The sequence below is a fragment of the Felis catus genome, chromosome C2 (genome assembly GCF_018350175.1).
Source record: "Felis catus isolate Fca126 chromosome C2, F.catus_Fca126_mat1.0, whole genome shotgun sequence".
In the NCBI taxonomy this organism is placed as follows: domain Eukaryota; kingdom Metazoa; phylum Chordata; class Mammalia; order Carnivora; family Felidae; genus Felis; species Felis catus.
The window spans coordinates 128,703,240-128,719,172 of record NC_058376.1 but is presented as its reverse complement, the minus strand read 5'-3'; the positions used below and the strand labels follow the sequence as shown (position 1 = coordinate 128,719,172).

Sequence of the window (15,933 nt, the reverse complement as noted above, 5' to 3'; positions counted from 1 at the left end):
GGCTTCTCTCTCCTCCAGTTCACCTCTCTGTGCCGTGTACCTGCTGAGTTCTGTGGTTCAGGTTGTGCAGATTGTTGTGTTAATCCTCAAATCAGTTTTCTAGGTGTGCAAGATGGTTTAGTGTTGATCTGGCTACATTTCAGGGACAAGACACACACAAAAAACTTTCATGTTGTTCTGCCATCTTGGCCCCACCTTCTGGGGGCCTCCCTCTTTCTGCTTGAGAATCTTACACCATAACAGAATGTAAATTCATACCCCTGCTGTGTGAGGCTCAAGATACCTGATACTTCAATTCCTCCTGGATTATTTTCCCACATCAGACTCCACTAGACTGCTTTTAAGTTCTAGGCTTTGTGCTAGGTGTTCACTTCCAGCTCCCCAACTGCATTCTGGCCATTGCTCTTTTCCAGCTACACCTGAGTATTCAAACCCTGGTCCCTACAGTCTATTATCTGTTATTTTTCCTGAACTGCTTTGCTTAAGCTTTGATACCTCTTTATTTCTAGCACATGAGAATTCTCACTGTTGCTGCCTTAGGTTGGGCCCTACTTGGTCACTTTGCTTCTAGTTTGGTTACCCTCTTACATGTATCTGTCTTCCATTAAGCACCAATATTCTTTGTAATGGGAGAGCATAAATTTTGTAGTTCAGTGTGTCTTTCCCCTTTGCTACCTGGTTTCCTCCCTCCCCTTTCCTACCTTCAGTTCTCTAGGCCATGCTGTTCCACTCCTTTGTGCTCTGCACGCACTACTTTGCAGACTATCTGTGTCCCAGTATTGTGTCTGGCTAAAATTCAGCTCTGCTATTAATGTCTTCATATATACATGTATATATATGTATAGGTATATATGTATGTATATATATATGCACATATGTGTGTATACATAAGTGTGTATATGTGTATATATGTATGTATTATATTAACGTATGTATATTAGAGCACGTGCACACACAGGGGAGATCGGTGTGGGGGGGTAGGAATCCTAAGCAGGCTCCACACTGTCAGTGTGTTAACCAACATTGGGCTCAGTCTCACAAATTGTGAGATAATGACCTGAGCCAAGACTGAGTCTGATGCTTAACTGACTGGGCCACCCAGGCACTGATCTTTTTAGATCAGTCATTGATACATAGTAACACTTGGTAGTCCTTTGTTTTGTTTTTGGGTTTTTTTTTTTTTTTTTTTGCATTTTTATACAACTCGATAAAAAATAGTATTTCAAGCTGTACAGTCACCAGAAGTACACAGTTATCAAAAAAGCACACACTTCACTTGGCGTCTACTCAGCAGTCCTTTGTTAAGTATTTGTGTGGTGTGATTACATGTGTGCATATCTGCATGTGAGTCTGTTGTGTGTTATTCATTAGCATTGAACTGGCTGAGGTTAAGGATATGATTTTTCAACACACTGCTGCACTGTTGCATGCTCACATGCTGCTTTTTCTTTCTCCCCCTCCAGGGCTGTTGTGTTTGTTGTGGATAGTGCAGCCTTCCAACGAGAGGTGAAAGATGTGGCAGAGTTTCTCTATCAAGTTCTCATTGACAGTATGAGTTTGAAGAACACACCATCATTCTTAATCGCCTGCAATAAGCAAGGTGCCATCATGTTTTCCAGCAATCATAATTGAGATTTTTGTGGGATTGCTACTAAGAGTTAACACATTTATCTGTGAATGTTATTATTGAGAAAGAGAGCTAATTGTTAATGGACTATGAAGAATTTTAAATCTTAAAATTGTTTATACATCTGCATTTTCATTAGTTTTACCATACAAAGGAGTGACTATGATCAGTTTTTCTTTGATACACTGTTTTGCATTTTTTTTTAATTATAAATCATTTTACTTTATTTACCAAGCTGTTTTGTCAGATTGACAATATGTCATCTCACACACAGTTGTGGAGGGCCAGAGGGGGAGGTCTCTCCTTTCAAACAAGTTTACCTTCCAGCACATTTCATCAAGGGGAGTTTGCGGAAGTTGTTTTTCTTTAACCTCATAGCCGTTAAAAACTTTTCATCATACCAAGTAAAACTAGGGTTCAGTTTCATTACCTCTAAAATAAGATAAACTAGTTGGTTTTATGGTCCTCTTTCAAATTAAAATTCTGATTCTATGAAGAGCCCATTGCATTTCTCAGAAGTGATCAGGTAGTAATAACCTTAATGATGTCTAATCAGGAATCGGTCTTAGAATCATTACCTGACCTCTCTGTTTTTTCTCTTCAGTATAAAGAGAGAAAGTAATATTTATTTGGGTTCTGCTATTTGCCAAACCAGTGTTTATCTCTTACCAAGGTGCACTTGAGTAACATACCATCTTAGTATCAGCTGGAAATATGCTTAGTTTACTTTTATATGACAGGGTTTTTCTGTTAGAGTGAAGGCTCTTGTTACAATAAAAAAACTGGTAGGTGTTCTTTCTGTTACACTGGCTAGACTTCTGTACATATTAATTTAAAAGGTCTGTAAGATGTAGAAAACTTTCAGGAAAGAACTAGTCAATTTTAGGGTCACAAGCTTAATACATTTGTAAGCATTTTTGTAGGAAAACCCATGCATGCAAATATAAAGCTTATTACTTTGATAGTGGAGCTACTAATGGTAAAAAGCTCTTTTAAAAAACTAAAGGGAAAAGAAACTTACTGGTTTAAATAGGAATTTTCCATATGTGCAAGAAGTTTTGGGAAGAGACCCTTTCTGGTTTAAACTATAACAGTGTCTTTATTTCTGTACAGACATTACAATGGCAAAATCTGCAAAATTAATTCAGCAGCAGCTTGAGAAAGAACTGTAAGTATGAATAAGTCATATTGGTTAATGTAGATCTTAACTCTTAGGAAATACAGATATATTGCTTAAAGTCTGGTTGTATATGATTATCATAGTCTGATAAATAGTGTGAAATATATTTGTTAAATGACAAAATTAATGGAATTTTAAAAAGCCTCAATGGGATGTTCATGGATACTTTAAAAATTCATGGATAGGGGCACCTGGGTGGCTCAGTCGGTTAAGCGGCCGACTTCGGCTCAGGTCATGATCTCACGGTCCGTGAGTTCAAGCTCCGTGTCGGGCTCTGTGCTGACAGCTCAGAGCCTGGAGCCTGTTTCAGATTCTGTGTCTTCCTCTCTCTGACCCTCCCCCGTTCATGCTCTGTCTCTGTCTCAAAAATAGATAAACGTTAAAAAAAAAAAAAAATTAAAAAAAAATTCATGGATAGAAGATCTCAGCTTTTTTGAGGCTATAAATTCAGTATATTTTCCCACTGTGTCTAGTTCATTTATAGTAGTTACGAAAGGTTTTAGAAACTACAGACTTTGAAAGCCATGGAAATTTTTGTTGTTGGAGTAAGAAAGGAGCACTTTGGAAGAATTTAAACATCTATGATACTATATTTTATAGCTTATTTTATTGTTTTCAAGCTACATGACATTATTTAGCTTGATTTTAATGTTTAAACATTTGTAAATTGAGCTGTAACCTTTTGAATTTTAAGGAATCTAACATATCTGTACTCTGCCACTTTGTAAGAGCTAGCTTACCTAGGAGATAACATCAACCTTATAATGAAGCAAGTTTGTTTTCTTATTGCTGTGTATAAGGACTTTTTTTTTCAAATGTTTATTTTTTTTATTTTGAGAGAGAGCTGTGGAGGGGCAGAGAGAGAATCCCAAGCAGGCTTCACACTATCAGTGCAGGGCCCAGCGCAGGGCTTGATTCCCATGGTTCGTGAGGACATGACCTGAGCTGAGATTAAGAGTTGGACACCCGGACGCCTGGGTGGCTCAGTTGGTTGGGCATCCAACTTCAGCTCAGGTCATGATCTCACGGTCCGTGAGTTCGAGCCCCGCGTCAGGCTCTGTGCTGACAGCTCGGAGCCTGGAGCCTCTTCAGATTCCGTCTGTCTCTCTCTCTCTCAATCTCTCTCTCTCTCTCTCTCTCTCTCTCTCTCAATCTCTCTCTCTGCCCCTCCCCCCTCACACTCTGTCTCTCTCAAAAATAAACATTAAAAAAAAATTAAAAACAAAAAGAGTTGGACATCCAACCAACTGAGCCACCCAGGCGCCCCAGGATTTTCTTTTATTAAAGAAAAGAACCTGATGAGGAAAAATTGCATAAATTCAACTTTGAGCACATTTTTTCCCACTAGGATTTACTTATTACTCCTTTATTCATTTAACAGGCACCTATAATTCATCTAGTATATGGTAAGCCCTGCATTTAGAATGTAGCTACAGGGGGAAATACAATGTGGTTCCTGTACTCAGGAGCTTAGGGTTGACAAATTCCTGCTCAGGATGTGCAAACAAGGAATAGTTTTACATTTATGTATTTATGTATGTGTGTATGTATGTATGGGTTTTTTTGTTTGTTTTGTTTTTTTTTTTTTAGTTTTTGTTTTGTTTTATACAAAACTTTGTTTTAGTTTAGTTTGTTTTGTTTTAGTTTAGTTTAGTTTTGTTTTTAGTTTTATATTTTTAAAGGACAGGTAAAAAAAATAAGAAAAGTAGAAAAATATGTGACAGAGACTAAATGTCACCTACAAGCCCAAAACATTTAATTTATGGCTCTTGACAGAAAAATTTTACCAGGCCTAGTCTGCCATTTTCTGTGGTTTCTTTCTTTCTTTTTTTTTTCCTTTATTTGAGAATGATATATTTAATTCCATATGCTTTAAACTTCTTAAAATATAAAGTTAGCTCTTCAATCAGATTTATCAAAGATATCATTTATCAAAGATATTCAAGTTGAATATCAAGAGATTTTTTTAAACCCCTTAATGGAGGTGTAAAATGATATTTAGAAAGCTGTGCATATTTAATATATACAACTCAGTGCATTTGGGGATAAATATCCACCTTTGATACCATCACCACCGTTGAGGCCATCAAAATATCCATTACTTCCCAAAGTTTCCTCCTGCTCCCTTAAGTGTGTGTGTGTGAGAGGAGAGATTCATGAGAATACTTAAGATACCCTATTAGCAGATTTTAAGTGTACAAGGTAGTATTGTTAGCCATAGATACTATCCTGTATAGTAGATCTCTAGCATATGCTTGTTTGCATAACTGTAACTTTATAACCTTTGACCTAATGGTCAAAGGCTCCCCATTTCTCCCTCCCCCACCCCTGGTAACTGCCATTCTAGTCTGCTTCTTTGTGTTTGATTTAGATTCCACATATAAATGTGATCATACAGTATTTGTCTTACTGTGCCTGTGTCTACTATTTCACTTAGCATAATGTCTTCTAGGTTCATCCATGTTGTTGTAAGTAGTAGGATTTCCTTCTTTTTCAGGGCTGGATAATATGCCACACTATGTATGTTCCACATTTTATTTGTCCCTTCATCCTTTGTTTCTTCTATTTCTGTGAAAAATTCCATTGGAGTGTCAATAGGGATTGCATTGAATCTATAGACGGCTTTGCATAGTATAACCATTTTAACAGTATTATTCCAATCCAGAAACAAGGGACATCTTTTCCTTTACTCATGTCTTCACTTTCTTTCATGAATGTCTTACAATTTTCAGTGTATAGATCTTTCACCTACTTCATTACATTTGTGCCTAAGTATTTTATTTTTGATGCTATTGTAAATAGGATTAATTCTTAATTTCTCTCATAGTTTGTTAGTAATACATAGAAACCTAACTGATTGTTGTGTATCAATTTTGTTATCCTGTAACTTTATTGAATTTGTTTAGTAGTTCTGCTTTTTAGTGGTCTTTAGGGATTTATGTATATAAGATTAAGTCATCTGTGAACAGCGATAATTTTACTTCTTCTTTTCTGATTTGCATGCTTTTTATTTCTTTCTTTGCCTGATTACTCTGTCTAGGACTCCCAGTGCTATGCTGAATAGAAGTGGTGAGAGTGAGCATCCTTGCCTTTTCCTGATCTTAGAGGAAAAGCTTTCAGCTTTTCACCGTTGAGTATTTTCTGTGGGCTTGTCATATATGACCCTTATTATTTTGAACTACATTCCTTCTCTGCCTATTGTTGAGTTTTGATCATGAAAGGATGTTGATTTTTGTCGAATGATTTTTCTGTATCTATTGAGATGATTATATGATTCTTATCCTTCATCCTTTTACAGTGGTGTATCACCTTTATTGATATGTTGAACTTTTCATCTTGAGTAAATCCCATTTGATCATAGTGTACAATCCATTTAATGTATGTACTGTTGAATTTGGTTTTCCAGTATTTTGCTGAGGAATGTTGCATCTATGTTCATTAGGGATGTTGGCCTATACTCTTCTTGTAGTGTCCTTCTCTTGCTTTGATATCAGGGTAATGCTGGCCTTATAAAATGAGTTTGGAAGTGTTACTTCCTCTTTAATTAGGAGATTTGAGAAGAATTAGTATTGATTCTTCTTTAAATGTTTGGTAGAGGGGTGCCTGGGTAGCTCAATGTTTTAAGCATCCTACTTTGGCCCAGGTCATAATCTCACAGTTTGTGAGTTTAAGACCTGCATCAGGTGAGCTTGAGCCCTGCTCCAGGGCTCTGCACTCTCTCTCCCTCTCTCTTTCTGTCCCTTGCTCATTTGCATTCTATCTCTCAAAAAAAAAAAAAAAAATTAAAAAAAAAGTTTGGTAGAATTCACTAGTGAAACCATCTTGTTCTGGGCTTTTCTTTATTGGTGGCTTTTAATTACTGATTCAGTCTCCTTACTCATTATCTGTCTGTTCCAATTTTCTGTTTTTTCATGATTAGGTTTTGGTGTGTTTTGTGTTTCTTGGAATTTATCCATTTCTTCTAGGTCTCTAATTTGTTGATAGTGTCTTATCCTTTGCATTTCTGTGGTGTAAGTTAGCCCTTTCATTTCTGATTTTATTAATTTTAGTCTTCTTTCTTTTCCTCCTCACTAAGGGATTGTCAGTTTTATTTTTCAAAAAACCAGCTCATAGTTTCATTGATATTTTCTATTGTTCTCTAGTCTATATTTCATTTCTTTATGCTCTGATGTCTATTTTTTCTTTCCTTCTGCTAACTTTGTGGTAGTTTGTTCTTTTTTCTAGTTCCTGGAGGTGTCAAGTTAGGTTGTTTTTCTGAGATCTTTCTTTTTTCTTAGAGTAGATGTTTATTGCTACAAATTTCCCTCTTAGAACTGCCTTTGCTGTATCCTATAAGTTTTGGTGTGTTGGGCTTCCATTTTTATTTGTGTAAATATTGTTTTATTTGCCTTGACTTCTTAGTTCTTCAGAAACATGTTATTTACTCCCCACAAACTGGTGAATTTTAAAATTTTCCTTCTGTTACTGATTTCTAGGTTCATACCATTGTGGTCAGAAAGATACTTGATGTGATTTCAGTCTTAAATTTGTTGACTTGTTTTATGGCCTAACATGTTATCTATCCTGGAGACTGTTCTGTGTAAACTTAAAAAGAATGCATTCTTGGGGCACCAGAGTGGCTCATTCAATTAAGCATCTGACTTCGGCTCAGGTCATGATCTCGCAGTGAGTTCGGGCCCCATGTTGGGCTCTGTGCTGACAGCTCAGACCCTGGAACCTGCTCCAGATTCTGTGTCTCCCTCTCTCTCTGACTCTCCTGCTCGTTTTCTGTCTCTCTCTCTCTCTCTCTCAAAAGTAAATAAACATTAAAAAAAAAAAAAAGAATGCGTTCTTGCAGTTGTTGGATGGAATGTTCTATATTTGTTAGTTATATTTGTGTTTAGTCTTGTTCACATACTTTGTTTTCTTACTGATTCTGTGTCTGGATTATCTGTTCATTGTTGGAAATGTGGAATTAAAGTCCCCTGCTATCATTGTGTTGATATCTATTTCTCCCTTTAGTTCTGTTAATCTGCTTTATGTATTTAGATTCTCTGATGTTAGGTGCATATATGGTTACAATTATTGTATCCTCTTGATGAACTTATGCCTTTATATAATGACCTTCTTTGTCTCTTGTGACAATTTTTGACTTAAAAGTCTGTTTTGTTGAAATAAGTCTAGCCAGCCCTGCTCTGTTTTGGTTACCATTTGCGTGGAATATCTATCTCTATCCCTTCATGTAGAACCTTAAATCTGGTGTGTCTCTCGTGGAGATAGAACATAGTTCAATCTTGTTTTTTAATCCATTCATCCACTCTGTTTTAAGAATTTAAGTCATTTACATTTAAAGTAATTACTGAGAGGTAAGGATTTACTCTGTTTTGTTTTGTTTTATAATTCCTTTGTCCCTTTCTTCTCTTTATAATTTATTTGTTTGTGGTGCTGTTTTTTTGTGGTGCTTTATTTTGTGCATCTACTATAATCAGATTGACAAAAGTCAGAGACAGAATTTTGAAAGCTGCAAGAGAAGCCAGTTGTCACAAACAAGGGAAACCTTGTAAGACTAGATTTCTTAGTCTTAGCATATACTTTATGTGCCAGTAGAGTAAAATCATATATTCAGAGTGCTGAAAGAAGAAAAATGCCACCAAGAATATTATACCCAGCAAAGCTGTCCATCAGACATGAAGGAGAGAGAAAAAATTTCTCTTCATGTTTAATTTGTTTGGGGTTCTTTGGTCTTAATGGATCTGGATGTTCATTTCCCTTTCTAGATTTGGGTTTTGTTGTTGTTGTTGTTTTATTTCTTTGAATAAGATTTCTGTTTCTTTGTCTTTCTCTGCTCCTTTTGGGACTACCATAATGCATGTACTTCGTTTATTTAATGATGTCTTATAAGTTATATAGGCTTTTTTTTTTTTTTTTAATGTTTGCTGCTTTTTGCAAGAGACACAGAGTGTGAGTGGGAGAGGGGCAAGAGAGTGAGGGAGATGTAGAATCCGAAGCAGGCTCCAGGGTCTGAGCTGTCAGCACAGAGCCCAAGGTGGGACTCGAACTCACCAACTGTGAGATCATGACCTGAGCTGAAGTCTACACTTAACTGATTAAGCCACCCAGGTGCCCCTATATAGGCTCTCTTTACTCTTTTTTTTTTTTTTTCTTTTTGTTCTTCTCACTAGGTAACTTCAAATTCCTGATTTTAAGTTCCTCTGATTCTTTCTTCTGCTTTGGCAAGTCTGCTGTTAAAGATCTCTGAATTTTTCACCTTAGTCATTGTGTTATTTAGCTCCAGAATATCATAAAAAAGTTTCATGGTTTCTTTTTGTTGAACTTTATTTTTTTAAGTAGGCTTCATGCTTAATGTGGGGCTTGAACACCCCACCCTGAGATCAAGAGTCACATGCTTTACTGACTGAGCCAGCCACATGCCCTGAACTTCTCATTTTTATTCATATATTGTTTTTCTCATTTTATTGTCTTTTTCTTTTATAGCTCAATGAACTTTCAAAGGATTATTTTGAATTCTTTGTCAGTTAGTAGATCTCCATTTCTTTAAGGTTAGTTATTGGTACTTTATTTTGTTCCTTTGGTGGGCTTGCTGCTGGAGCCCTTGGGCAGGTTGGCCTGGCTCCTAGATCCGTGGGTAAGTGGGCCTACTGCCTGGGTCCACGGAAGCGGGCCTGGCACCAGGGTCCACTCAGGCAGGCTCGAACCTGAATCTCTCCTGTCTTGCCAGGTGCCTGGGTCTCCTGGGGCAGGCCTTGTGCTGGGGTCCATTGGGGTGGTCCTGGAGCTTGGGTCCATATGCGTGGGCTGGGGCCATGAGGGTCAGCCTGGTGCTGGGTTTTCTGGGATAGTGAGTGCTCACTTCACTGTCCTTCCCCCAAGTGAAGCATATCTCTCCATGCTTGCAGGAGAAGTAATGTGGGTAATGTGAAGCTGTCCTTCCTACTCTCTTCAGTGCATCTTTTTTTATTTCTGTATAATACCCAGGTCCTGTGATCTTTGACCTGGATCCCTTATCTCTCATGCATAGGTGGTTATTCAGATTGATGGTTCTGTGACAAGACTTGTGCTGGAAATTGCTATTCTGCCCTCTTGCTGATGTCACTGTTAGTGGTTTCTGTCCCTTCTGAAATTGCACATTTTTCATCTCTTCCCTTACTCTTGATGCTCTCTCTTGAGACTGTAAATTGTTTATTGTTAGACTAAGGAAATTGGAACAGTTAGTTTATTTTTTCTAGAAACTCTGTTGCAATTGTTGGGAATTGGGGGAAGAAGTGATCATATTTGTGTATCCCATTTTTTTTTTCTATTTAGCAGTATAGTCCCAAGTCTTCCTGTGTTCAAAGTACATATTTTCCTTAGTCCATTTGCTTTTTACTCTAAAGAGCCATATAAAAGCAATACAGAAGAAAATGCATTACAAGGTAACTTAGCAAAATGTTAAAAGTTAGGAAGGTTAATATCAGTTAAATTAGGAGCCTGATTTTATTTTACTTTTAAAGTTTATTTATTTCTGTTAGTAATCTCTACTCCTAATGTGAGGCTTGACCTCATGACCCCAAGATCAAGAGTCATATGCTCTTCCAACTGAGCCAGCGGGGCATCCCAGGAGTCTAACTTTAGATTAATCCTGTGTTTGTGAGAATTAGGCCCTATCAGCTTTGAAGCATTTCATAGTCTCCTGAATAACAAGGTTAACTATGTTCATGTGGCTTTATGGCAAGAGCTGAGTACATATTTAATGTTTGGCCTTTTTTCCTTTTTAAGTCTTTTTTTTTTTTTTAATTTATTTATTTATGTACTTGAGAGATAGAGACAGCATGAGCAGGGAAGGGGCAGAGAGAGAGGGAGGGAGAGAAAATCCCAAGCAGGCTCCATGCTTTCAGCACAGAGCCCAGTGTGGGGCTCAAACCCACAAAACCATGAGATTGTGACCTGAGCCAAAATTAAGTGTTGGATGCTTAACTGACTGAGCCACCCAGCCTCCCCTAAGGTTTGTTTTTTTTTTTTTTTACTGTAAAATATCTTACATATAAAGGGATAGATATGACACATATATTAACTTATAGAATATTAAAATGAATACTCATGGACCCACCACCTTGCTTAGAAGGTCCTAGGGGTTTCTCCCCAAAAGTTTTTCTTCCTTTCCATCAAGAGGTAAGTAATATCTTGAATTTTGTATTAATTGTTTCTTAAAAATAGTTTTTTCATGTGTGTCTTTTTCTAAGCAAGGTATTGTTTAGTTTTTCTTGGAGATTCTTCACTAATTTTCATGCAGCCTTACAGCTTCAAGAAATGCTTTTTATTTTGTTAAGAAAGCACTTTGGGGAGCATGTATTCCTCTGCTTCTGGATAGCAAAAAGTGTGGGAGAAGTAGACAAATGAGCATTGCTATGCACTCTTTTTGGGGGCCAGCAGGTGGCAGTAAGACAACTTAAATTGGGAAGGTTTTAGTGGGTAAAGAGGTTGGAGAATAGTGATTGGGCCCAAATTGGATATGAGAATTTGGAGTTTGTGGATTTCTAAGCTCTGTATCCACATAGACTTGTGATAAATGTAATTTCAGAGACTTAAGTTATTATAACATTTACAACGTGTATTTAAAAAATGTGTTCAGGGGCGCCTGGGTGGCGCAGTCGGTTAGGCGTCCAACTTCAGCCAGGTCACGATCTCGCGGTCCGTGAGTTCGAGCCCCACGTCAGGCTCTGGGCTGATGGCTCGGAGCCTGGAGCCTGTTTCCGATTCTGTGTCTCCCTCTCTCTCTGCCCCTCCCCCGTTCATGCTCTGTCTCTCTCTGTCCCAAAAATAAATAAAACGTTAAAAAAAAAAAAAAATTAAAAAAAAAAAAATGTGTTCAGGGCACCTGGGTGGCACAGTCATTTGAGTGTCCGACTCTTGATTTTCTGCAGATATATAAAGGGGGCACTGGTATGACCTGGGGATGTTACTGACCTACTCTTTATCAAGCAAAGTCAGGCCGGACCCACATCTCTCCTAGCTGAGAACGGTATATGAATGCAAAGGTTATTCAACAGTCTTAATAGTGTAATTGACAGGTTTATGATTAAGTATTTAAATGAATACTGAAATATTTAGGAATGAATGTGGTTTTCTAAAGGCCTTTAATCACTATATAAAAGTTACTCTCTCCTTCCTGACTCATTTTTCTTTTGTGTCACAGCAACACTTTACGAGTCACCCGTTCTGCTGCCCCCAGCACACTGGACAGTTCCAGCACTGCCCCTGTTCAGCTGGGAAAGAAAGGCAAAGAATTTGAGTTCTCACAGTTGCCCCTCAAAGTGGAGTTCCTGGAGTGCAGTGCCAAGGGCGGAAGAGGGGACGCTGGCTCTGCTGACATCCGGGACCTGGAGAAATGGCTGGCTAAAATCGCCTGAGGGGCAGAGCTAAAGTGCAGGACAGTTGAACTTGTATGTGTGTGGAAAAGGGTGTGGTAGCCGTGAGTTGATAAAGAAGGGGTACAGAATGTAATAAGAAACATTTTCTTGTTCTGGAAACAAATTACTGTCGAAAGTAACTTGGAATTTTTGTTTTTAAGTTTAGTTCTCCCTCATTGCTTTCTTTTATTTGTGTGCTTCCCTTTGTTAAGGTGTTGTCCCTTTAACATAAGCTTGACATAAGGTTAGGAGGGTATTAGAATATGATTATCATCTGAAAATTTCTTCCTCTGCCTCTGTGCTTTGGTCCTTTTTGCTGAAAACAAACCCTGTCTGTGTATGGAACTAGTTGATTTCCATTTGTCCTTGGCTGGTTCACGGTCAATACATCATCTGGTCCTTTGTGAATTCTCAGATGTGTGGGTGTAGTTACAAGGTGGTCTCGACGTGTGAAGACAGGTAGAAAACAGCAAGGCTGTGTTGACAGCGGGTCTGTTTTTCATCAGCTTGGTGACTTGTCCACACTCCAGCCTCATAACACTTAGGTTTCAAAAACATGCCTTGAACCCTTGGAGTCATTCCCAGATGACAGAACTGTAAATGCTAAATCCCCAATGCCAAGGGCCTCGTGTGTTCTGGTGGTTTCCCTTAATTGAGGAGTCTGTGGAGATTTAGAAACTGTTGTGGTTTTCTGGATGGCCAAGGGCTCCTGGATGTGTTCGTGTGCTGTTTGGCCCCTGTTTTGTACTCCTAGCTAGAATGCAGTGGAACACATAGGAATGATAAAAGTTCTCCATAGTTTTAACCAGCAGTGAATATACACTTTAAAAAAGAAAAGTCAGCCCCTTCAAAGTGATGCTCTTTGTTGTCTTCTTGAATGTTGGCTTTTTAAATGGCTTTTATAAATTATTAATGCGTTTCTTGGCAAATAAAATAACCTGTCTGGCTCAAAGCAATGAAATGGAACGGTATGGTGAGTACAAATGGGAGCATGTGTTAGGAAGGGTGCAGGCCTGGTTCCACATCTCCAGGGCCTGCAGATTGCAGCGTACACAGGAACAAACAGCTGTCCCTACTTCACACACTCAGGGACAAGCTCGGCCAAAGCTTCAGATGAGATCAGGGTGGCTGTGGCTAAGTGAGAAGGTAATCCCAGAAGAGTGTGGTCAGAGCATGATGGGGGTGTGGGTGCTCGGAAAGCACACAGCACGGGCACCCACCCTGGCTCTGAGGGGTCAGGGGGAGTCTGTATAAACACGAAGCCAATAACATCCGAGTGCGGGAGGTCCCCGCGTGTGCTACAGTCCAAGCCTCTGGCTGCCGTCACGTCTTCCTTTGAGTGATTCTAGCTCCGCGTGAGACTACAGCTCCCCTCTGCCCTCAACCCTGTTTCCTACACCTCGCTGCTCGCATATGGAATGAGTGCTGGCTGACACGGGGAAGACCTTGGACCTTGACCCTGGTAGAGTTATTATCCTAAAGCCTCAGTGCTGCTAGTGTTCTTTCTGTCCTTTGGATTCTTGGTTTTTGTCCTTATTAGCTAGCAGTGATTTAAGGAAATAGGTAAGAGTAACGAAGCAGAAATCAAAAAGGGTTGTGATAAATGTGACATGTTCACATAATCACAGGTGCTTGTGTGAATAAAAATCAATGGCCTGATGCTTCTGTTAAGAGGCATGTAATCTCTCAGTTTTGCTTTTTTGTTTTTTTCTGGTTAATAATTGTTATACTTTATTGGAGGAGGCAATATACCAAAAAAGTGACAAGGGGAGCAAGGTTGAGTTGTCTTCAAGGCTGAAAGATGATCTTCCGAAGAAGTAATGTCGTACCTCAAACACTGATTCTCAGATGCTGGTGTGCGTCTGAACTATCCGTGCTGCTTGTTAGCCCTTCTGAGGATCCTGGTCCTAAACTTTCAATTCAGTGGCAGATCTGGTGTGGTGTCAGGAATCCGCGTACTTAGTATATGCTTTACCAGGTACGTGGGCTCCTAGGAACACCCTCAGAAGTCCTCTGCCCTGGAGTATCACATGCACCTTCAGTAGGTTTTGTTTTTAAGTCTTTGGGCCACGAGCCCTGTTTAGTTCTTCTAACAGGATGAAGTAAGCACTCATCCTGCTTCCTACTCCTGCGCTACAGTCATTCCACTCTTGTGCATTTTGGGCCAGGATGAGATCAGGAGGGGACTTCCCTCGGGTGCTGGGTAGGAGTTTTGATAGGCCACATGTGTTCTCTCCTCTCTTGGTATCCTCTTGTGGCCCTGCAGCCATTTCTTCATGAGGTGGGAGGCAAGTGTGGCCAGAGTGGCAAGAGATGTCAATCACGGGGGCTGGCAGACAAGGCACAACTGTATGTCACAGATGAGACAGTCATGGCTTGAAAGAGCTCCTTCTTGGGAACATAGCAGTGTCTGAGCCACTAGGTGTGTATGGGCACTGAGACCTGCCCCCAGGCTGGCTGCCACCTGGTATGAATGATCCTGTTCCTTGATGAGGGAGAGGTGCAGGCCGCGGGAGATGCCATTGTAGGGGGGTGGCTGCGATGAATACGCCCTGGGCCCGCCATTGCTTCTGGCATGCAGTCTTCCACAAGGTATGGGGCACACTACAGACTGGGGGCTCTGGGGGCTGGCCATCCTGTTCTTGATCCCAGCTCTTTTTTCAAGCCCTTTTTCAAGGGGGCCCCTCCATTGCCAGGCACCTGCCAGTTTGCTGGGGTCCTAGCCAACAACAGCTGTTATTAGCGGGGAGTGCCTGGGTTTGCCACTTCTCTTTTCCCACGGTCTCTGTCTCGGCACCTCCTGGGATCCCAATGTCCCCCTGTGGTCCTGTTAATGTGCGAGGTGCTGACGTTCTGTTGACTTAAGATTATGTTTGAACTGAAATACGTGTTTTTGTTTGTGGTGTTTTTGGTATATTTGTGTGTATCAGTATACTTACTTTGGTAGTTTTTCATTTGAGATTAGCAAAGGATTACCAAAGCTCCTTTCTCCACTCTTGCTCACTGGACACCAATACAGCTACAGTGATAAGGAAGGCCACCTTGAGCAGCATCCCTCAGTGCCATGTGGGGCACTTCAGACAGGTCGTTCACCAGCGCTCTGTAATCTTCCCATTGGTGTCTGGGGAGCCCCAGCTGTGCTCTCTTCACCTGGCAAGGGGAGGGGTGCCGGACGGCCGTGCGGGTAGATGCTGTGTCCTCCTCAGGGAGATTATTCCTTCCCCTTGCTGTCTCAAGTCCTGTCACCCTGAGCACTATAATCCTGGGAAATGGCTTCTGGTCTTAGAACAGCTGGACTCTGGCTTTCATCTGGTGTGTGCACTTTGGCTGTCGTCAGGCCTCTGCCCCTTGACATCCCCTGTACCTCCTCTACCTCACATTTTATATCTGGCAGCCAGGAAAGTTAGGCTTAGTGGGCAGAGACATCTATTTCCTGTCCCTCCTAATTTAGAGGTACCTTCCTTGAGGTGGCAGATTAGAGGATATTCCAGAAACTTTAGAACTTTTGAAGGGAAGAGATATGTAGTGAAATTGAACTCGAACAAGAATGAGACCTGGTACTCTAGGAATCCCAGCATTCTCGGACTGGGGCAGTTCTATGCCTGATCTTGGCCTTTGTGTCCTCTTTGGATTGGTCCCACAACTGTCCTGGCCTTCAAGGCATCTTTTAGTCTGGAGATGACTGAGCCCGAAGGGGCCTCTCAAGGATATTCTCTACTTAGTGCAGGAGGAGTGGGAGG

At 40.1% G+C, this 15,933-nt stretch overlaps 1 protein-coding gene across 1 annotated transcript in view; it reads left to right on the top strand.

The window, feature by feature from the left end:
* Positions 1–12,193, top strand: part of SRPRB (SRP receptor subunit beta) — a 28,482-nt gene extending 16,289 nt beyond the window's left edge. The window contains exons 4-6 of the mRNA XM_023260185.1: positions 1,464–1,600; positions 2,741–2,795; positions 11,980–12,193. Of these exons, the coding sequence (XP_023115953.1) occupies positions 1,464–1,600; positions 2,741–2,795; positions 11,980–12,193 (406 nt within the window). The remainder of the gene's footprint in view (positions 1–1,463; positions 1,601–2,740; positions 2,796–11,979) is intronic.
* The last annotated feature ends 3,740 nt before the right edge of the window (positions 12,194–15,933 follow it).